The sequence below is a fragment of the Chelmon rostratus genome, chromosome 15 (genome assembly GCF_017976325.1).
Source record: "Chelmon rostratus isolate fCheRos1 chromosome 15, fCheRos1.pri, whole genome shotgun sequence".
In the NCBI taxonomy this organism is placed as follows: domain Eukaryota; kingdom Metazoa; phylum Chordata; class Actinopteri; order Chaetodontiformes; family Chaetodontidae; genus Chelmon; species Chelmon rostratus.
In genome coordinates, this window is record NC_055672.1 from 11,780,203 (window position 1) to 11,804,498 (window position 24,296).

General features: G+C 41.4%; 2 protein-coding genes across 2 annotated transcripts; one reads left to right on the forward strand and one right to left on the reverse strand.

Annotated features, from left to right (window-relative positions):
• The first annotated feature begins 204 nt into the window (after nucleotides 1-204).
• Nucleotides 205-7,449, forward strand: LOC121618921 (protein delta homolog 1). Its single transcript, XM_041954564.1, has 5 exons — nucleotides 205-256; nucleotides 463-526; nucleotides 1,054-1,184; nucleotides 1,917-2,058; nucleotides 6,660-7,449. The coding sequence occupies exons 1-5, from the start codon at nucleotides 205-207 to the stop codon at nucleotides 7,447-7,449; spliced, it is 1,179 nt and encodes a 392-aa protein (XP_041810498.1).
• A 7,037-nt stretch (nucleotides 7,450-14,486) lies between these two features.
• On the reverse strand, nucleotides 14,487-15,780 carry dio3a (iodothyronine deiodinase 3a). Its single transcript, XM_041954118.1, has one exon. It carries the CDS (start codon nucleotides 15,737-15,739, stop codon nucleotides 14,954-14,956), a length of 786 nt encoding a protein of 261 aa, XP_041810052.1. The 5' UTR covers nucleotides 15,740-15,780; the 3' UTR covers nucleotides 14,487-14,953.
• Between the last annotated feature and the right edge of the window lie 8,516 nt (nucleotides 15,781-24,296).

The window sequence follows — 24,296 nt, forward strand, 5'->3', positions numbered from 1 at the left end:
TAACAGTTAACTATGCATCTCAGAGCTCCACAGAAAATGTGCCACATTTGCCAAGCATCCCTCTCAATTCTGCATCTAAGGCTTTTCTTTTCCTCAAATGAACTTTTGAGTAATGAGATATCTGTTAGAGAAACATGGCTTCTTCACGCGGACTTAACCCGCTTCATATTTTGCAGGACAAAGAGGGGTCTGCTCGACATTACGATGCATCCCGCAGCGCCGCTCTTAATTCTGCTCGTGACGGGCATCGCCAAAGGTAATGTGAGATTTTGATCAGCCCTCTGGGACCCCTGACAGAGACTCAAAGAGATTAGAGTCCATTCATGGAAAAAAACAAAACTCTTTTCTGAACCGAGTCTGCGTTGAAAGAAAGTATAAGGCATAAATATTTCATTGCTCTAAATGATTTATCTGCTTTTTTATTATTATTTTTGCTGCTGTCCCCTTCTCTCTGTCTCAAAGGTTGGGAATGCAACGCGAGGTGCAACACAGAAAATGGGTTTTGTGAGAAGCCAGGGAAGTGCAGGTACTAAAACGACCTCAGATTCCTGTGAACATGATAACCAGGTACCCTGTGGGCTTTTGCAACCTAATTTCCATAAAGCGCTGGAGCTGTAATTGTGTTTCCCTTGGAGAAATGCAATCGCAATCCAGCCAACTGGATCCATCTCTATTTTCTTTTTTTTTTAAAGATTTGTTTGGCGCTCGCACTGTGTGTTAAGTGGTTAAGTCAACTGCCAAATCATCCCTTTGTTTGAACAGTAAAAAGCATTGTTATCCTAACAGATAGCTCAAAAGCTTTTGGTTAACACAGACTGCCCAGTTTGAAATGTTTTTTCCTGGCAAATGCTACTGTATCTGCTCTTGAGCCAAAATGACTGTATTCCGTCACTGTTAGTATTTAGGGAATTTTACTGCATAATCTAACACGCCTTGTACTACAAGAGGGGAAAAAAAACGCATGTGGGAACTATGTGGACAAGAGGAGGACTGCAAAGCTCTGTGGGTGGTATATAAATAGTTCAGCATTGTTCCCTTTTCCCCCTCTTTCAGGTGCAAACCAGGGTGGCAAGGAGACAACTGTGACCGGTGCGTGCCATTCCCCGGCTGTCTGCACGGCACATGTGGGAAGGCATGGCAGTGCGTCTGTGAGGAGGGCTGGGTGGGCAGCCTGTGTGACCAAGGTGAGTCTCATTAAGCTCCCCCAGACACTCGTATCTCTGTCTGCCTCCTAACGCTCCCTGACATAGCAGGGGTTAGTCACGGAGCCTCAGGGACACACAGACCGCCACCGCATGAAGCAGGTGTGTGGAGAATATAGTTGGCTGTATTTTTAGGCGGGTAGTTACAGCAGAAAAAAATGTAACTATGATTTTAAAAAAAAAATCATTAGGGGAAAAAAACTGGGTCAATGATGAAAGCTGAAGCCACAAAATAACTGCAGAATTGCGCATTATAAACGGCTGCTTTTCTGCTATTGAGCAAAGCACATGATATGAACACGTGAAAACATCAAAAGAAAATTCAACTTAATTTATTATTTAAATTAATCACTTAACTAATAATTCGCATAGCATCGACCATCAGCGTGATCACATAAAAATACTCACTGCCCCTCAAGCAAAAGAGGAAACAAAGGAAGAAGATTAAAAGAAGAAAGTTTTCTGGGGCTTCTGGCTTGGTTTGACCTCCTTATCGGCACACACAGTACATCTCCTGTTCTGCTGGAGCATATGTGCTGCTTGCCTGGTTGGTCGTGTTCTCAGTTTTGTTCTCGGTGACAAGATGCTGCGGCGAGAATGTGTGCGAGAGTGGAAACAAAGGCGAGAGGGAAAAACAGGCAGAGACAGACAGAGGAAGAGAGAGAGCACTCAAGATCTAAAAACAGCATGTTTTTGTTTTTTTTTAAACAACAGATACTCGCCTGTGCTCATCCAGGCCTTGTGCTGGTAATGCCACCTGCATAGAGACAGGAGAGGGGGGTTACCTGTGCATCTGTCCCCGAGGCTACGTGGGTGAAAACTGCCAGCTGAGGCGAGGACTTTGTCTCTCAAACAGGTACCAGCACCTCTTATTTGAATTTCTATATTAAGTAAAGGAATACTTTTGATGCTTTACAGCCTCATCTCCATCTGTTTACCATCAGTGCTCTCTGCAGCCAGTCGAAACCACCTCACACTGTGGCTAGTGTATACATAGCTTGTAATGGCAGGCGGTTGGAGAATACATTGGATGTTCTTTTTTTCCTGACTGCACACAATGTAGCCAGGTTGGTTGTTGTGATTTGTATTTGGCCAGAGGGTGTTTGCACATTTGTAAGACAAGCAGAAAAGTTTGCTTTGATATAATACCTCCGCAAACACAAGCACGCTAAAATGTGGGAACTGGCAAGTTTCCAACTTTGTAAGGAAAACTCCTCTTGGTGGGGCTCCAGCTTATTATTTCTAGTTAAAAATTCAGCCATTCCTCTGAGGACTGACTTTTCTGGTGTGCAGCTCTGTGACCCTGCATAAAACCAAAGAAGAACATGGTGCTGATCGTGAACAATAGCCACAGACGACAGTATCTGCATCGAGTCCATGTGCCTGATAACTTGGAACCAAACAAACGCTGATTCACGCCATTGGGAATACTTCAAACCTGCAAGACCTTTTTTTGGCCACTTAGCAGTGAAAACAAGGTTCAACATCACCTTTAGCTGATGTGGCGAACTTGTGAGCAATTTGGAGTTCTGGCCACTACGCAAATATTCATTCTCTCTGCTTTGCTGCTTTTGGTCTCCACCACCTTCTCTTAAGATGCTAAATGCTCCACTATGTTCACCAGCTAGCTGCTAACTGTGTCAGTCTGCCGTTTGCTGCTGAGCAGGTCGTGTATAGTGGGTTTTTACAGCTTTTTCTCTGCAACCCGTTGCATGCTGTGGCCAAAAATGACGAGCGGTGAGAGTAAACCAAAACAGTAAAGCTGTGGGCTGAACAGCTACAGAATAAGCTGTAACTCGCCATAAAACTGAGGGGGAGCTGCAGATTCGGGTGATCATTCTCTGAAGGTTCATGATCAATTCTTTGACGATGTCCCATTGCAATTTTATTATCATAGAAATATAGTTTATAGTTGTTTTAAGATCAAGTACAGTGTGGATACTGACATGATTTAACAATGAAGCTGATCCATGCAATATTGAGGATAATGTGACCAGCAGTCCTGTTTCTCTGTATCATGTGGGTACATACATTTAAAAGAAATTTGTAAATTTGCAACTAATGATTATTTTAATTTTTGTTCTGCTGAATCTCCACACTTAATCAATTAGTCTATAAAATGTCAAAAAAATAGCAAAAAATGCTCATCACAACTTTCTAGAGCCTCTTCATGAAGCCATCTTCAAATGACTTCATTTGTCCAACCAACAGTCTAAAACCCAAAGACTCTTTATTTGCTATCGTAAATGACAAAGAAAAACAGCAGATCTTTACACTGAAGAAGCTGGAACCAGTAAATATTTGACATTTTTGCTTGAAAAATGACTGACGCAGTTAATTGCTTACCAAAACAGTTGCAGATTAATTTTCTTCCAATCAACTAATCAATTAATCGACTAACTGTCGCAGCTCTAGAAATGTGTAGCATTCTGCATGTTTAGGCCAGCCTATACTTGCTGTCAGCAATGGCAAAGCAATAAAAGCAGAGCGACTGTGCTAACATTGCCAAAACAAACACAATTTCTCCTGCTGGCATAAATTTTGCTTTCATCTCAAACACATTAATCCTCAGATGTGGAAAGAAGGAATTTCAGAGAATGAATTCCCCCGCCTCCTCCTGTCATAAATACAGCAGCGGCCGTGTTTATTGTGCTCTTCCCTTGTTGACAAGCAGACACCTTTATGCAGTAGCTGGCGGTGTGCACCCGGGCAGCATCACAAGCCTCATCCCAATTCAGTACATCATAATCGGCTGACAAGGCTGTCACATTTCAAATGCTTCTCTATACAGAATGTGGCCAGAAATGCAGCCTTCTTGTGATGGTATTTGGAGGAATCAACTGATGTGTACTTCGCATCTGGAATTTGCTTTCAGGTGGCATAAACATGAACTGAACCAATGACTGTGAAAAGGCACTGCAGAATGCAAACAATGGTAGCAAGGTATAAACTATACTGTTAATTTGTGTTAAGAGCCTGTGTATGTTATAGCAGGGAATCACAGATAAACAGAGTTTATATGGGTATGTAATATTTACTATTAACCAGGCACATCATGTGGCATCTACTCATTCTGTGTGAAAGTGAAACATTGAAGCTCATATTTTGAATTATATAATCATGAAAATCCAAGTTTACCAAGTGAGCCACATTCACTGGTGACATTTACCATTATTTAAGGCAGTGGAGGGCAAATTCCTGGGAATGTTCGACTTTATGAGTTGGTGAGGAACACCTGAAAGCATCATTAGTTTTGTCCTCATTTGGGGAGACGAGGCACAGGTTCAGCCAGGCCTTCAGGTCCTCTGAAGGACCCACCTTCATGGGTCGAGTCCTTCAAAGTACCAGAACTAGCACACAGTTGGGTGTGACAGAATATCAAAATACAGCAGTTATACAGACCACTAAAATGAGCAATAATTTTAAGAAAATGACACGTCTTGAATAATTTGCTCAACCACCAAGGGCATGCAGCAAAAACAGCAGATCATTCCTTTAAGATCTAGAAATCACCTCATCGTCTGCCATTACGCTGCTGGATTACAGACCTGATCCGTGGAGGAATCCTCCCCCCGCCTGTCAAATACATATGAAAGCCTCTCTGGGGACACACACAGCTGACATGGCCCCCAGACTCTGAATATCACCATGTTTGTTCCCCGTCAGGCGGCCTTGTTATTGATGTGAGCGCACTGAAAATTCAATAGCCCACAGCTCAGTGACGGTGAATTGACAGCTCTCCTCCTCTCAAAAAAATAATCATTTGAGTCTTATTATAATTTTCACAAGGAGACGAGTGGCGCTTTGCTTGTATGCCAGGGGAATTCATCTCCATTAAAAGGCCTGCATGAGGTTTCATTAATCAGCTCCTCTATGAGACACCAGAGATGTCTGAAATGTACGCCAGAGCGATTATTCTGTGACTCAAAGAGACAGAATGCTAGGAACTTGTGTAATTACACAAGCTACTATTAGAGACATTGATTGTTTTTATCCTGGGTTTTCATCAGCACACTTTGTGAAGCATGGCTGCATCGATCAGATAAGCTGCACATGTGGGTGCAGGAACATTACTGCAGGAGCAAAAGCTAAGACTCATTCTGGACTCATTTCTTCCTTCTGGGTTCATTCATTTTGAACCAGCAGGAAATGAGCTACACACTGTTTTTCATAAGGGCTGGGCAAAATGACAGAAATCAATATCACAATATTAATAATCATACTACTCTAGAGCTAAAACAATAAGTTGATTGATTAGTTGATTACCAGAAAATTAATCTGCAACAGCAACCGATTTTGTAGTTAGCTGAACAAAATGAGCAATTTGCAGGCGTCACCTCAGCTCTTAATGAGCATATTTTACAATTTTATAGACAACCAGAGTAATTAATCAGTTAATTAAGAAAAATACTCATCGGTTTACTCAATAATGATAATAAAATGGAGTTTTCGTTGTTATTCTGATATTGATACTGACATATCACAATATATAAATTCATGTTGAATGCAATGAACTGTGCCCCATTGTGAAGTATTAAATCAGAGGACACTGAACAAAACAAAAACCTCAATAACACATTTTAGTACTTCTTATTACAATTTGCGTGGAAATGTTTGCTTGAACTCATTAAATGTGACAGAATTTAGTGATCGCATCATCACATCGCTTTAAGCATCCTGGATCAGTTTCCAGCAGTATACTATACAGCAGTATATAGGTCTAATGAGAACTTTACTTAATTTCATAATTATGTAAAAAAGGTAATTCAGATCATTTCATGCAATCTGAAACTTGTTTTTGATGACTTGTGGAGAACTGTACCACTGGATGGCACCATAGTGAGGGTGGCATTAAACTTGTGCCCCACCAAATAAATAAAGTCTGGAAGTCCATGGAAAATCTTGACTGATTAAGTGCTTTCAGTGTCATGACCACCCCCGGGCGCAGATATCTAAAAACAAACCTAAATGATTAAGTGGGGTTTTTGGTGTAATTACAGTCTGACCTGCCTCAACGATGATTCAGTTTGATTTGAAAATCCAAGAGGCTTTGCCTCAGCTACCCCTGAATGAAGCTTTGTGACAGTTATTTTTCAAATATTCTAATGGATTCTTACATGGTTAATTCAGCGACAAAAGCTTAATGCGATGTAATGAATGCGGCACCATCTGCATGAAAAAGAAGTCACAGAAGCAGGTAGATTTTAACTCATTAATATATGATAAAAATGGCCCCAGGACACTCCCCTGAGGGACCCCGCAAATTATGGCCTAGAACAAGAAAGCGCCCTTTTAACATCCACCTTATGAAATCCACCTGGACTGGACCGATTTGCTGGTGCTTCACTCACGGCTGCTTTATGACCACATGATAAAATATGCTGTAGTAAAGCGGTGCAGTATAAAGCCTTATTTCCCCCCTGCTCCATATTCACATTTTGTTGCTCTGCCCTCCAGCTCTCCTTGTCAGAACGGAGGTACATGTATGGATGCCGATGGCTCAGCAGCTTACTCTTCCTGCTTATGTCCCCCTGGATTTTCTGGAGACTTCTGTGAGATCAGCATTGACAGCTGCCAGCCTAACCCCTGCCTCAACGGTGGCAACTGTACAAACCACGGCCTGGCCTTCACCTGCGTCTGTCCGCACGGCTTCACTGGTTTCACTTGTAATGACACCAGCAGCCTCTCGCCCTGCGCCGGCAGCCCCTGCGCCAACAGGGGCACATGTATTGGTCAACCTGATGGAACCTTCCGGTGCTCATGTCAGAAATGGTTTACAGGTCCCACATGTTCCCTGCAACACAAGCCAAAGGCCAGGTCCAAGCCGGTCGGTGCCAGGCCTGTAGACCACAGAGTGTTTGCGTTGACTCCGCAGCACTACTCCCTCCCTGCCCACACCTTCCACAAGCTCCTCAGACCGCCTGAGAGAGACCTCCTCAAGATCACCCTGAAGGAGACGGTCCACTCCCCCGGTGTCCTCGTCACCCACGGTCAGCTCGTCTGCTTCGGCATGCTGGCCCTGCTCACCTGCCTGGTCATCCTGGGCACGATGGGCATTGTGTTTTTTGGCCGCTGTGAGACGTGGCTGGCTAATGCCAAGTACAGCCAGCTTGTTCGGCAGCAAAGGGAACACCTGCTGAGAGAGGGCGGCGGCGTGAGCCAGGAAGAGTCGGAGCATTCAGTAAACATCATCCTGCCGGAGAAGATTAGACTCACCAGCTTTGGGAGACACTACACCTCCATCTGATTAAATCACCTCTCTCTCTTCCCCTCTCCCTTTGGAAGAAGTTTAATATGAATGTCTAAAAATAGCATGGAGCAAATACTATGACTGTTGTACAGTTGTGTTAAAGTGGGAGATACTGGACCACACTGGAGTGTAACTGAATGTATCGTCTACTGGACTAAATGGACAACCATGACACTGGATTGTAAATGTACTTTGAATTGTACTGCTGCAAAACTACCCATTAAAAACATATGAAATTATGAAAGATGTTCCACCACATAGCACCTCAGTAGCTGGTAAAAAGATGTCATTGTGTTGTGTTTTTGACTTTACCTCCATGGTTCCTTTGCTTTGTTACACACTGGTCTATGATACAGTGATGTGGTTAATATTACAAAAGGAGAAATGTAGTTGAATTAAAAGTAGCCACTAACAAAGCAAGTGCAACCGAGACCACTCTCCTTTCAGCATTTGTATGAAAGTATTTCTACTGATTTTGAATATGTTAACAAACTTTACTCAGATTTTATAAGCATGCCTCGAGCTGCAACGATTAACCGATTTGTCGATTGTCAGAAAATTTATCAGCAACTATTTTGTAATTTTTCAAGCAAAAATGCCAAACATTCAGTTTCTCAAATGTGAGGATTTCATCGTTTTCTTTGTCTTGTGTGATAGTTAACTGAATATCTTTTACTTTAATAATCGATTGAGAAAAATAATCAGCACATTAATAAACAATGAAAACAAGCGTTGGTTGCAGCCTTAATCATCTCCGTACAGCATATTTTGAATTTGCCATTTTCTATTTTTCTTGTGACTTTGTATAGTATGTGAAGTTCAAAGTTGTAATTAGATATTACCACATGCCACTCAAACTGTACTTTCAGATCCTGTAATTTTATTTCCCAGATACTATCCAATCTTGTTTCTCTGCAGATGTATCACTTTAGATGTTGGTGTTAAAGTTATATACATAGATGTGCACTCTGTTATAAAGACACAGGTTATTTCACAGCTCCTCAAGAAATGCCACTTTCTATTCCCATCATCATCTATGTGTATCCATGCTATCAATATCTTTGAACCTTCGCTTTATCGTCGGTCTCATTTGCAGCTTCCCAGAGATTTGCGTCCAATACTGCTTCTTATTGTCAGCATTGGAATTTTCCAGGACATGCACCATGTGTCTCCGCACACTGAAATCAATACTGTAACATCTGTTAAGTGTTATTGGTTTGTCTCATCATGCATGAGATGGCCACCCACTTCAAACAAGAAAAACACATGCTTCTTACCAAGTAAAGATACAGTTAAACATGTGGAACATGATGGATGTAAAATATTCAAATTTATCAACTGCTGACATGAGGATTACTGTGTTTTTTGAGTGGGAGAATTCTTCTCTTCCCTCTCACAATCATAAGTCCCTTTCAGCCCACATTCAGCCTGTAAGGGGATTCTGTTAGTATGGTGGGTTGTGTTTATCACAGTTCTCTGACAGGGTGGTAATCTTGCACTTATAACAGAGTTAGATTCCAGGCTGTGTATTACATTCTGCAGAGTTCAAATCTGAATAATTTTCAAGTGGCATTTCTCCAGGGGGCGCAGTGACTGTAACCGTACAGAATTTATCAGTATTTGTTCCAGTTTGGGATTATCTGCTGTTGTACTTTGGCCAGATAATGTTTTGTTGTGTGATCATTACTTATGATAAATGTATAAAACCACTGTCTTATTCTGTCTGTTTTGTCCTGTTCAGGACTCATATTGAGTCCATCTCTTTGAGCCGCTGTTAACTCTGACACAACAAGCAGGTTAAGACAAGATCAGATGCTTGGCAAGGCTAACACGTCAGATGTTTCGCAGTGTGAAATCCAACCGATGCACATGCTGTATGCACCACCACCTACCTGCTCTGAGATCAGTGGAACATCTGCTCTCCTGTACTATGATGCTTAATATATTTCTCTCCAGGGCCAACTCTCTGATAATCAACTGAATGATAACAGTGACTCTGTCAGCACCCCTCCACTATCATGAATGGTGCCAGTTTCAGATAGCAGTCTCTGTCACCACCTTGTGGTACAAATTATGCACCACACCTGGACTTGAGCAGCAGCAGTCTGCAATAAGCAAGTTGCAGTAATACAGCTGAGTAGCTCTCTTTCCCTGAAAGGACAGTTTTTTGTATTTCCCGAAAGTAATGAATCAAACTCTACAAGGGAAGTACAGAACATATCTTGACAGCTACAAAAAAGTGCTGAATCAACAAACAACCTGGGCATATAGTACCTACATTAGATCTTTTGACTCTCTTTGATCATCAGTATCCTCTGATTTTAAAGCCCCCCAAGATGGAACTCGTAATCTGGAAGCGTAATATCCCATATTTGAGTGCAATACATTTACTGTTGATGGACTTGGTTTGCACCTTGCTCTCTGTGTGTTTTGAGGTTTGACACCACCACTTTTAAGAGTTTACCACCATCACATTATGATCTTTGAGGTATTAAAGACCCTGCACATTCACACAGGTGTTTCAATTACTCTGGCTGATTAGACATCTAGTCAGGTGAAAGTGAATGGACCCATGCCAGTAGCTATACTGTCACTAAACTATGTACTAACACAAGTGATGAAGGCGCGGCCTGTTGATCATATAAATAATTGTGCGGATTTTTCTACGCAGTCATGTCTGTAATGAAGAGGGACATGCTTGCTTCAGGTCGTGACCTCCCTCCGACTGCAAGTATTCAAGCTGATTTAAGGCTCTCCAATGTCCGGCCAGTTTGAGAGAGTGATGGCTCTGACCCCTCAGTCACGAAATACTGTTTGTCTACATAACTGCCATGTGAAACAATAAACGGAGAAGATGAGAAGTGATTGTGTCGCAGTGCACAAGCTTAAGACATTTCTTGTCCTGCCTGCTTTTTGCCACCACAAGTTCCCCTGACAAAATCAGGTCTGGCTGCATTTTCATGCCAAGTGTTGTCCCTCCCTAAGCGGTAGACAACATGAATGAAAACAACTGTGGGGACTTTAAAATCTAAATATCCAGAAACAGTTTCCTCCAGCTGCCATTTTGGGAGACAAATGTGCCCGGCTGCCTTTGAAGTACTAATGACTCATCAGAAAAAATGCAACACTTAAATTTATTATGTGTTTATGAAGACAGCACTAATGTGCAGTGAACACTAAATGCTGTCCACTGCACATGCATCATATTATATCATATATCATATATAACATATAATATCACCATCTCAGTAAAATATTAATGAGGTTGGCTTTGCCTGACTCTCCAAAACAAGAAAAGCTTTGATAAAATTAGTAAATTTGAAATTTCAAGAAGTGAGAATGAGTAGTTTTGCTTTTCCATCAAGGCTTTTCAACCTATACCGCAGCAGTGCAGAAGTGGTTTTTTTATGCCCGGTGTGTTTTAGGCTTGGAGCTCTGAGACATGTGTGAAAGACATCATGCAGTCATGTAGTACAACCACAAGGTGTCATCCATCTAAAAGAAGACAGAGGAGGACTGACAGTGGCTGGGAGCTCTCATGAAGTGGTGCATGTCACGGCACTGAAAACACCACATTTTGTTTTTAATCATGACTCATTTACTTTTCTCACATACATTGAATTGACACACACACACACAATTTATCTGAACAAAACGCTGGTTTCATGATTGCAGTAATTACTTATCCCTGTTTACTATAATTTTATACCAACATCCTGTTTAAAAAGACAAAAATGTATCATAGTAACAATGTGGACACAAACAGCTGATGTTACAGACAATGTCTCCTCGTTTCCATTTCACTGGTCTCCTTCTGTGCAACAATATAGACCATCACAGGAGTCAAGGATGATTGCTGCCTGTCCCACATAACACATCATTTTCCACTTTGTCGCTATTTCAGTTCGCCGATTGAGTGACAATCTGCGGGGGCTTTTTTCTGCACTACATCCAACCACTTCTCACTACAGACTTGACTTTATTAGAAAATGTCTCAGAGACTCCTGCGGTGTAACTGCGTATCCCTGACCTACAAAAACTACCCTTAAAAATCTGACAGTCCAGTAGATCTGAATATCTGGTAGCAGTTATATAAAAGGAGTTTAAATGTTAAACTGAGTGTTAATCAGTGTGGATTGCATATGGATTACAATCTTTTCTTGATCCTGCAACTTGGCACTAAACGCCTCTTGCCGCAGCTAATTCGGTCAGTACTTGTGACAATGCTCAATGACTCAAATTAAAGCTACCGATTAAATTCTCAGGCACAACAGCACTTTCAGCTCTCTAACAGTGTCTGCATTCCTGCAAATAATGTCCACAAAAGAGGCTCAGGAGCATAAAGAAGATTGCTTAAAGCCTGGTTAAATGTTAACATGTTAAACCAGAAATCACACAGGTTTCACTGAAACCTCTGTGTGCTGAGGCCCCGGCACCCCACCACCAGACATTCATATGTGGAGTTATGACCCTGGGGGAGAGAGGGGCCCTCACCTTCAAAGCTGACCAGAGAAAGCTAAAAAAAACCCCACCTCAGCAGAGCCGTTGTGCCTCCTCCGGGTCATAAAAACAAAACAGAGCAGGAAAAGTTAAATCTCTCCCCTGAGCCTGAGACCCTTAACCCTTTGTTCCCGTCTCCTCTGACAGATGAAACTCAGCATCCACGGAAAATCACACATGGAAATAATCCAGATCAGATTCAAAGAATTTCAGTAGGGGTTTCTTTCAGGGGCACTGGATGCACTTCAAGCTATATTTCATTTAGGCAGGTAACCCCTCCATCACTTGTCAGCTCCACATAAATACGATGTTTGTGTGTTAAATGTGTTCCAGATGAGCAGTCACTGTACAACCCCTGCAGTGAGAGCAGCACCATATTTTCTAATGGACTCATGATCACTTCAACCAAAATGACTTCTGTTTTCTAATACTTAGTGGCCAGAAAAGGTTCAATTATCCATTAATTTACAAAAAAAATAGCAATGATTAGACAAACATCTGAAAGAATGAACAGAATTTCCTGTAGCATAATTTCTTTCTGCTTTCCTTTCCTTAATTATCTTGTGCAGGGCTGCAACTAACTATCAATCTATTGGTTATCCTTTAAATGAGGAGTATAAAGTATAAGCTGTAAGAAAACAGTCAGATACTGAGGTGATGTTGTTTGACCAGGAGTCCAAAATCAAACGATATTTACAATTATAAAAACGTAACAGAGAAAAGCTGCAAATTCTCATATTTGAGAAGCTAAAACCAGCAAATGTAGGTATTTTTGATTGAAACTAGTCACTGAGTCTTCTAACCTAAACTTAGACTTATCCTGCAACCCCTTCCCAACACCCAGGTTGGGAACCACTGCGTCGGGAACTGGACTGCATCTCCAGCAAAAGCACCAAAGAAGCTGTCGACTTCTCCCTGCAAACTAAACGTGACAAAGTCGCAGCTTCATGCACTTCTGCTGTTAAACAGCCCCTCATGTGTGGACAAACTATAGCCAATGATGAGTGCTGATGGCAGAGGACTGCAAGCTGGAAGGACCTGATCTACTTCACTGCTACGTCTCAGATATGAGGAAAAACACAGATCCTGTTTTTTTCTTGAACAAAAGATTTTTGTCTACATAGAACTCATAATTTCAAATGTCAAATGACATGGCGGACGAGCTGACTCAAATTTGCTTCAAAACTGTGATTCATAAGCACTGTTTTCTGGTAAGATTACCCACTTAAACAACAATGAGCATCCTTGTGTTGGCACTACGTTTGAGTTTCTAAAGCCCTGTTGTGTTGTGTCTACAACGATTTACGCCCTAGTTGTGACTTTACCTCGTTGCTGGAGGAAACGACTTTATATTCCAAAGTTGACTATGAATAATAGCATTGAGAATGGTGGTGACACTGCAAGCCAAAGCATCTGACAAGATTTTGCTCCATACAGGGGCTGTGTCAGCGCTTTGTCTGGTTTCCCAGAGTCATCTGTGACTGAGGCGCTGGCCCCTGTTACACTGAGTCGTGACTCGTATCTGAAGCCTCTGAGGGGGTTTTCCTTCACTTGGTGTACGCTACAAAGCTGTTTATGGTGAAGGCTCAAGGGAGTAGTAATTTAGCATGAAGTCACAACAGAGAGTGTGAGATATTTCAGTAAGTAAGTGCGCTACTCACAGGAATTCTGCGCACAGTTAAATGCCTCCGCTCCCAACACGTTTTCCTGCTCTGGGATCGGTGTGCTAAGCCCTGAAAACGTTTGTGTGTTTAGACCCTTATAGGTGGATATATCACTCAGCATAATAGGATCAAGGGTGATTATCCTCATTTAATTGTGGGAGGTCAAAGGCTCAGGAAGGGGCTGTGGAGAACAAAGCTCGGCTTTTTCGCCACAGCGTTAACCAAAGACCTATAATCGCCATCTGTACGGTTTTAAAGGTGTCTGACCACTAATCTGACATGAGATATTTCATCCTGATTGCAGAGACCAAATGTGCCTGCAGGACATACGGCTGATCTGGAGCATTTGCTGTGTGAAAATGACTGCTGACTTGGGAAAAAAATATTCAAGTTGAGAAAAACTATGTCAAGTTAAAAAGCTGAATTAAACAATGCTCTTAAAAATGTAAGCTGCTCTGCACTTTGAGAATGAGTTGGTTTTAGTTGTGAATCGACAAGAATCTGTATCCAAATGAAGCAATGACTTTTTCTGTTTGTTTTGTCTGTTTTTTGCTTCTCTGCACCAGTTTAAGGGAATGCAAGACAGCAGGACATCAGAAAGGAGGAATCTAGAGGAATCGGTCAGAGGCCTGTTGTGCCTTAATGTACAGACTTTTGTCGTTTTTCTATAAGACGCCAAATTACTGTCAAGTCTATACACAGCATGCTGTTACTAAAAAAACAGGCTAAAAAGGGAAACCCACCAGCCTCTCACCATTCATGCAAACAACAGTAATGCAACTTACACAGTTCAGGTATTTTGTTTAAAATGAAACAGGCCTGCGATGAAGGAGTAGATCAAAGCATTTTATTGTATGAAAAATATATTCATAAAACGGAACAATATTTACAAAACAGTTGCGCCATGCAGGGCAGACAGCAGCACCTTCACCATGATCTCCAGTATGAAAAACATCAGTCTCGGTTCTCTGGATTCAGTCCGTTTAAAAACCGAACTTCACAACAATACTGACGAACACAGTGATGCGCACACCTCACGATCCCGACTGATTCATTAAAGGCGCATTTACAGGAGGAGAGGAGACCAAAACAAAACTTCTAACACACAAAATACTTTTGTTCACGAACAAACGAGGTCCAAACAAACTAACCTGTTTGTGGGTGGATCCTATATGACATGAAGCCTACTGTAGTACATCTGAACGAACTGCTTTGATTCAAAAATAAATACACTTCAACTATTATTGATGGAGAAAATCTAACTGGAGTTATAATACTGAAAGAATCTGCAGCATTTTCTTTTCATCGTAGCAGCTCTAAAAAACATGAGAATTAATCTACACATGAATAACTAGATTACTGTTTTTTTCCAGCTTTTCTCTGTATTGATCCAGCCAGTCTCTGAGCTCGGTGATCCGATACCCTTCAGGTCCTCTGCCACCCTGGTAAACTATCTTTCCCTCCTGCAGTATATAAAGCCTGTCGAAATAAGCTCCGTACGCAGCGTTGGAGGAGTTTTCCATGCTGTCGACCACCACCAGGCAGCCGGGCACCTCCAGGTGCATCAGCTGCGCAGCGTTCAGCCGGTCCTCCAGACACCGGTGTTTGGGGATCTGATAGGGCGCGTCAGTGCTCATCCAGCCGTCGGAAGGGTGCGCTTCCTCGATGTACACAACTACAGAGTCTGCTATATCCGCGTTCTGCTGCACGACTCCCTGGAAAGCCTTCAGACGCGCCATGAACGGTGGTCAGGTGCAGCTGCCAAAGTTGAGGATGAGCGGTCTCTTGTCGTTTGCGTAATCGAGGATGCGGCTGCGCCGCTGATCCTCAAGCTGAACAACTTCGGTGTTGGGCGCTCCGTGTCCGAGATGCGCTGCTTTCAGAAAGTCCAGTTTATGGCCGTGCCACACTGCCTTGAGGGACTCCAGGCTGAAGAGACGATTGGAGTCCGATATGCACAGCGGAGGATCGATGGCATCGCCCTCCTGCTCCTTCATCCTGAAGAAAACCCTTTTCCTTATGCATAAAAAGTCAAGCAGCCAAAACATGACAGCTGCCATCAGAAAACGGGGCAGCAAGACGAGACAGACTATTGCATTTTTAACAGCTTTAATAGTATTCATTATCACTGGGAATAAAAACCCGAATGCTCTTGTGCTGTGCTACGATCTTGCGGGTTGAAGTTGGGTTACTTGCAACTTCCCCTCTTTTTATAGCACCGGCAGATTTGAATGAATCACACCCCGCCTCCAAACTGGGGCCGAGGCCTCACATGGTGGGGATTACCTTCTGTCAACTCCACAGCTTTGAGTCACAGCCAAAAGCCAAGGGTGCAGGACAGGGTGCGGCACAGCAGTGCGTTATTTGGAGAGTCGGCCATATTCTCCTATCGTCACACTTAAAATGAACGCTGCTCGTGCGGTGTGATCCGTGAAAGAGCCTGAATGTTCTGGCATGTCATGTGTGATAACTGACTGAGGTTGGTGCTGCGGCAGACTTTTCTACTGCATTGTCAAAGACTGCACATTTCAGCAGATGCTGACGAGCTACTCCACCTCAAGGACTGGCTGGTCTGACCACTACACTGTCCTCAGCTGATCCAGCCACCAGCACGTCAACAGGGGACTGTTTGTCCTGATGCAATGTCACATCAGTCCATATGGACCAGCGTTAGCTCACATGAGAGATATCAGGGCTGAGAAGTTATATTCACGTGAGGTTAATACACTCACATGTTTAAACTCCTCAGATGGTTCAGATCACATTTGTCTGTTAATTATATGTTCATTCAGGATGGGGTCCCATAAATAAGACTCAGACTCACTATAAAGTGAACTATAAGTCACATTTTAAGACAATTTTATTTGTGATTAAATGAATCTGTGAGAATGATAAAGTCCAATGAAGTCAGATACCTGAAATAAAAAGTATGTAATCTTTGAAAAAGGGCCACAATTTTGAGGAAAAGTCAAGAGTCAGAATTCTGAATTTAGGAGAGAAAAGTTACTCTTTCCAGACAATCCTGAGGAAGAGTAATATTTCTGAGATTCAGCGTCTGCGTTTGGAGATGAGAAAGTACGAAGGATCAGGATGTGATTCAGAATGGGGGATTAACTTCACTTGTATTTGTGGGGTCCAAAGAAACATAACATATTCTTGTGCTGTGGTTAGAACTCTCCCAGATTTATTTATTTATTCTGAGAAGGGGGCCAGGATCATTTTAAATGTGTCCTGGCTGATGTCTGAAGGCCCATAAAACTTTAAAGAATGTTGAAAACAGTCTCCGTTGGTTGCTTGTGAGGTGTTTTAAAAGCTGCCCTCTTTAAACAACCACTTTCTTCCCAAAGCATGTTCCGAAAAACCAATCAGAGAGTCCAGAAACCAAAAAGTTGTACCTGTTAAGGCTGTAATAAGTTTTTCTGATAGGAATTCATTGTGTTGAGTAAACAGCATGGGTTAGGGTTACAGTCTTCCGATGGTGTCCCAAATAGAAAATATTCAAATTCTTTACAGATCAGGTTTAAGTCAAAGAAACCACGTTTAATTGACTGAGTTATACTGGCATTCTGAGAACCTGAAATCAATGTTTAATAGTTGTTGACAGACAAAACACCTTACATAGATTGGGTGATCAACTATGTTACAAGTCACGGATGGTGAAATCTTAGCAACTCAGAGCTCAAAGTGGTGCTTCAACAGAGCAGAACACCAGGACCCGGAGTTATGAGGTCTGGAGCACACGGTGAGAGTTCGAGCTTTTCAGTTTGCTGCACCTTATTCACGTACTGCAGGGAAATGCACAGCAAGCAGATGGTTGGTCTTTTGTTTGTTAATAAAAAGAAGAAACACATGAGCCACACGAGTGACAAAATTAGACAGGCATTGTGAGGATTACCAGTGAATGCTGTGATATCTCACCTGCACACCTGCTGCACGCAGACTCGTAGTCCATGAATTCAGCTCATCAGCATCGACGGCAACGTCATAAAGATTCAAATATCAGAGATTTTACTGGTATGACCTGAAGGCGTAACCTATGTGGTTTCATATCACACTGATATTACACATTTTTTGGAAAATCGATTAAGAAATTATGTACAAGATGGGAATGGCTGTTTTTTGCCAGATTCAGCAAAGTAAATACCTGACAAACCAAAGCAGTTTACAAGATTAACGGAAAATTGAATCATTATTTGTATGAATGGCCAAAATGAGTTGGAAAATATCGGCATATGGGATATCAACAAAAATCCTGTATTGTGCAGCCCCAGTGACGTGTAGCTTTGCCCATAATGGTCTCATAGGTCCAGGTGTATTATCACCATACCCCTAACACCCCAACATTTCATGAGTGTGTTAAAATATTTTCTTTGTGCACTCACTACTTCTTTCATCTTTCTGCTCTCTTTCTCTCTCTCTCATCTAGGATTCTGGGACCAAATTCTCTGAAAACAATGCCAGCAATGACTACCTCCATCATCTTTTATAGATACACTCAGGCATACACAAACATTCAGTCCACCACAGTAGATCTAGACTCTCACTCCACCTTCAAGGCACCAAACTCTGGAGAAAGCCTAGGAAAAAAAAAACTTATATTACAGGGAGACTTATTTAAGGCCAGACACTTATGAAAACACTTTAGAAAGCGCTGTGCTCACCAGGGAGCTGAAGGACAACATACAAAACACCGGTGAGAATCCACCCACAGAAATAAACACAACTTCACAAGCTACACGTGTAACAAGGCCACCAACTCACTTCCAGAGGAAAAGCTAAGAGAGGGGCTAGAAGTTTCTTCTCACAGCAATATTGTAAGAAAATCTTTCACAGATTCGGTCCGCAGCACACTTCAGCTGGCACGTGTGACTTTCAGACAGCAGGGAGTCTGAACAAAGAGCACAGCAGAAAGAGGTCGTTCTGACATTCTGGTCAGTATTTATAGAAGCTGTCTTAAACTAAGACAGACAGAAGACTTTGACGATAACAGAAACAAGCAGTTAACACGCCATATCACGCCAAGATATAATATTGAAAAACTATAGAAATGAGAACTTAATAACTGGAGTTTTATGAATCTGTTGTAATCGCCTGACTAAAGACAACAGGTGTGTTTGCTCATGTTACCTCTCTTTCTCAGGTCCTGTTGGGTCCAATTTAAGTTTTGCACAGATCAAAAACTTGTGACTTAAACCTGAACAAATCCCAAACTTAAGGTGGAGCAGAAAGTTTTCATTTGGCTCAAAATGTTTCAGGAGTGTAGGCTTGAATGTGGCTCCTCCCTAGACATTACATTGGTGGTAATTTGACTTTAAATACCCCCTGCTTTTTCATCTCTCATGCATCATGCGCCACTCCCGCTTTTTGCTGCAGAAGATATTCCAGCATTAACTTTTTCAACATGTGCTCGAGTAAGATGGCTTTTTTGCAAAATGCTGATTGCTCAAAAACTTTAAAGAAGTTAAAAAATAGCAATAAATTAAAAAAAAAAAGGTTTGTCACTTTCTAGAAAGAAATATATTTGCATATCTTCTCAGATGTGTCAAAACGTCTGTGCAAAGCAGGTAATCTAAAAGGAAACTCTGCCATTCTCACAATGAACTCATGTCACGTCAGTAAGGCTGAACTATCATGTACAACAACAATTCTGAAAAGTCGGGACACGTAAATGAACGACTGAGCCTTTCCAGGATGCCCCTTTCATACCCAGTCATGATACTATGACCTGTTACCAATCAACCTGTTTACCTGTGGAATGACAGGAAAGACTGGGAAAGTTGTGGGATGCTCTAAAAACACCTGTTTGGAGCATTCCACAACTTTCCCAGTCTTTGGTTGCTCCTGTCCCAGCTTGATTGAAATGTGTTTTCTGGATCAAATTCAGACTAAGCATGTTTACAAAAATCAATGAAGTTGATTGATAAAAGATTAAATATATTGTCTTTGTGCTGTTTTATATTGAGTATACGTCAAAAAGGATTAACAAATGATCGCATTCTGTTTTATTTAGATTTTACACAGCATCCAAACTCTATGGGGAATCAGGGATGTACCATGTAGGGACGGTATGTACTGTGACTAGTCATCCTTTGCTCAAGATTCCCTGAAGTCAACTGGGCTGAGTGTGTGACAATGCAGGCACTGCATAAGTGTGTATGTGTGAGACAGTCACTGTATTGTGTATTTTCATGTATCTGTAATTATATTGATATGTCACACTTCTGTTTATGTTAACTTCATAAAGCTGAAAATTATTCTACCATCACTGTTATTACTACTACTACCACTACTACCACTACTACCACTACTACTACTACTACTACTACTACTCATGCTAGAACTGCTGAGAGTAAAATGTGTGTTCAGGATTGTTCAGGCCAGCAGTGGTAGTTTGTTTTATCTGAATTCCTTGACATTAAATGTTCATCTGCAAATTCCTTAAGTGCTCCCAGTAATATTTGTTCATAAAGTGTACTGAAGTAGACTATCACATGAGGCGGTTAAACTATGTCTGAGTCCAAAAATGTAGCAAATGCAGTTGCAAGAACAATACTTTGCATTCATATCTTGTGATGTAGCAGATATCACGCAGTTATAGTAAATGGTAGATTTAATTATTTGTCAGTATATTTGACTTCATACAAGGTTAAAAGTATGAGCAAGACACAAAGTCTGCAAAGTTTTGTTTTTTATTGCAGCATGCGTATTGAATATGATACAGCTGCTGTGTAACAATATATAGTACATACATACAGAGTAGGACATTTGATAATGATGTCAGTTGATGACAGAGATTAAGGATGCTCATTTCAATGTCTGTATGGAAATCTACTTTTGAGCTATAAATTTGATCTAATTTGTACAGCATATTTATCAGTTTAGTTCAAGTGTAATTGACATTGGTTCATGATCACTTCAGCGTCTTCTTTATTTGCTCTGTGTGCCGTGAACAAATCTGGCAAGAAAACACACTGATAATCTTTTATAAGCAATATAAATGATGCAGAAGGTTTAAATGATCTGATTGTGATATTCATAAAAAATGCCCATGCTTGCCAGCCCTTTTGATTTTCTGGCCTCTCTCCCTGCTGTTCTCCTGGAGTTTCAATTCCCAATTTGTTCCGGCCCACATGATGAAATATCAAGATCTGCACATTATTGGAAATAGTGTCAATGCCGTTTGTGTTTCTTAAATTAGTACTTATTCCACCCATTTGTCAGTTGTGTGTAAACGGAGAACAAGAGAGAGAGCAGACACAGACAGGCAGACAGGCGACAGAAAGGCAGACAGACAGACAGGAGAGGGGACCCCCCCGTGCAGATCATCACACAAGGCGATGGTTCTTCTAACTTCACTGTTACTGAAGACGTGACACGCCGCTTATCCAGGAGCACATAAAAAGCTTTACATGATAAATTTATGAGGTTATTATAAAGATCAACGCTATGTGCGATTAGAAAAGAGCAAAGGAGCACCATGAAATCTGAATGTGGAAGAGGACCTGCTTCCACTCTAGATATAACAAGCTCATTCTAAGGTAACGACAACACAAAATTCTTATTTTCATATAAGTATGCACAAATGAAAACATACTCATGAGCGGTATGTTCATTTGCGATATTCTGCCATTAGATCGCCTAACGCCGGGATCAGGCTATGCAAACTAACCCAATTTTGTGACAATTTTGTCGTAGCTGATGAATTACCAGCATCATGGCTGACTATGAACAAGAATCGGGCATCTATGCCTGTGCAGTTTAACATGGTAAACGACCTCCTGTGCAGCGCCTGGGACGCCCCATGACACCAAGACCAAAAGTCTAACATGTCAAAAAAAAATTTGTCTCAGCACACCTGGTGTAACATCTCTCACAACGTGTTCCTTAGTGTTGACCAATTAGGCGGTCTCTCCAGAGAACAATCGGGGAAACATGGTGAAGAAGAGGAGGGATGCTGAGGTTGCTGCTGTCAGGCGGGACAACGAAATAGAAGAAAAGTTTGTTGCCCATACTGTCCTCTCTGTGCCCCACAGGAGCGCATCAACAGCTGTTTTTTCTTTTCTTATTTCAAGACCGCCAGCATCATGAACAATGCTTCTGTGATTGTGAAATAAGACGTGCCGTGACTGGTCGGGGTCATATGTGTAGTCTTGCCAGTCACCCGACCAAGACATGGTGAGAGTTTGTGGTGCTGTGACAGCCACATCATCATCATCAAACACATGGATACTGTATGATTGGATGATGATAAATCTTACACACTGATTCTTTAAAGACTAAAGTATGGACGCTTTATATTATATTTGTATGGTGCCACTCTATTGTGTCTAACACAAACTGTAAGACACTAATATTAATGGTAATGGTAAATGGTAAAATAATGGTATTCCGACATTTGTTTGTGTCACCAGTGCATACGCTGGTGCCTCACTCGAGCCACCCCAGCCAGAAAAAGCCTGGACACACCACTGGAGGTGTTTGCACTGATTCAGTTTGAAAGAGCAATAGCCAATGGGGAAATTTCACTCAGTCAGTCACACCAATTGTGTAACTTCATCACTCCGCTTCTCAGTCAGTCATGGACGACTGGCACCGTTGCTGCAACTCAGTCATCAATAAAAGCATTATCTTTGGTCAAGGTTAAACAAATGTACACATAATGATGTACACTTTTCACCTTTAGAGAGAGTAACAACAGACTCAGTTGCATGTTTATCTAATGAATACACACTATGACTAAGGGTTACTGAACCAAATATTGGTTTCTAAAATTAAATTAAGGAAGAATGCATCTCTTAAACTGACCTGTCAACTTGAAAAACCAAACTGAATCACTTTTTGTTTAGGCCAGTGATTCCCAACATCTGATACAGAGTGATTATACAGCTATAATACTACATTATGATGTAGATACACAAGACGCACATATATCCTCCTCACACACGTCAACACAGAGATTAATGTTAATGAGTCGGTTTCGGGTCTTATGTACTGGGGGGTGTTCTGCCCAGCGTCTGTCTCTGAGCTCCACGGGGATTCAACATCTGGACACACATATTAGCCATTACTGGCCGAATGCCATTCACTGGTCTGGTGTGCTTATTCAACAAAAGCATTCCAGGTCTAGTGAGCACATGGTATATTGGTTAAGCCCTAATCTCCTGTTACAGTAAACCCATGTCATATTTGACTGCAGGGTGGCCATAAACCAGACACAGAGGGTAGATGTCATCTGTCTGCAGCTCACAGTCGTCGTGATGACTCACGCAAGCCGATGGGGAGTCGAACCGCAAGTTAATATCTAGGTTTGTCTCAGTTTATCAGCAGATTTCAGATTTACATGTTGAGCTCAAAATGCTGAAACAAATATATTTCATATAATACCATATTTTCTGGTAATCATATTAGCTGAAAGACACATTTCTATATTTGGCAATATTTCTAGGCTCTATTCTCAGATTAAAAATGTTGTTTGTCTTTGATATTTAATTTTTTTTACTCTCCTCTTTGTTTCGTTTTATGTGGCTGTTGTAACAGCGAAAGCTTTCCTTCGGGTTTAATAAAGTTCTCTATCTACCTATCAGTAACTGCATTTCCAGCAACCTCTTTTAAACACATTTTTTTCATTTACATTTCTTAAATCTGCAGTCTGCTATTGATACAATTCAGATCTCTCTCATCAAACATGCTTGTTTTAAAGTCTGACAAAACTAAATATATGCTACTCTCTAGTTCCCCTAAGAGTATTCAGCCTTTTGCCCATATCCAAACCCTTCAGGGGTCTGAAACTGACACTGCTGAATGTTATGAATACTTGGGACTCCGGCTGGAAACCAGACTCACTTCCATGGCCCATGTGGAACACTTATCAAGCAAACTGAAGATAAAAATTGGATTTTTGGATAGAAACAAATCATGTTTCTCTTCTGTCAGTTGAAAGATCACTGCATAATCTATAAGACTGCCTGTGCTTGAAAATGGTGATATTAATATGCATGCATGCTTCTTCCTACACCTCTTGACTCTGTATTTAACAATGTGCTGCACTTCAGTACAGGTGATGCTTTATTTCTCACTCATCAGTGCATTTTATATGAAAGGATGATGATCCTCTTTAACAAACAGGAGGGGGCCCATTGTATGTTGTTTGTTTATAAGGCTCTGCTGCAAATGAATGAGCTCCAAAAAATAGGAAGTTACATTCTCTTATTTGATTGGAAACCTTAAAAAGGCATTTACGTATTTGCAGTCACACCTTTTTTTTCCCCCTCTGCTTAAACTGCATATTCATTTTCATGTACACAGGTCTCTCTGGAAGGAGACATCCAGATCTCCTTGAGACTGCCTGTTTCAATAAAATAAAATCATGTAAAAAAAAAAAAATAAAAAATAACGTAGACAATTTGGAAAAAAAATCCATTAAAAAAAAGTTTTTACGCTTGGCTGAGGTGGCGGAGGCAGGAGAACTAGAAACAGACTTAGTGCATTAATCATGATGGACATAATGCATGTGTCCACTGAAGCGAGAAAAAATGGCGAGAAGAAAACGTCAGATCTGTGATGAGACTGCGACAGACCTAAAATTAATACACGCAACAAACATAAATGGCAGATATACGTCACATTCCACGTTGTTTTCCATGGTTTGCGGCTTTCCTAACTATGTCATGTTCTTGCGGT

What these genes read in the sequence shown, in the direction of transcription:
- LOC121618921 (XM_041954564.1), top strand. Translation starts at nt 205, where the DNA reads ATGCATCCCGCAGCGCCGCTCTTAATTCTGCTCGTGACGGGCATCGCC. An exon ending in GGGCAGCCTGTGTGACCAAG is followed by an intron (nt 1,185 to 1,916) that starts GTGAGTCTCATT and finishes TTTAAACAACAG; the next exon opens with ATACTCGCCTGTGCTCATCC. An exon ending in GGACTTTGTCTCTCAAACAG is followed by an intron (nt 2,059 to 6,659) that starts GTACCAGCACCT and finishes TCTGCCCTCCAG; the next exon opens with CTCTCCTTGTCAGAACGGAG.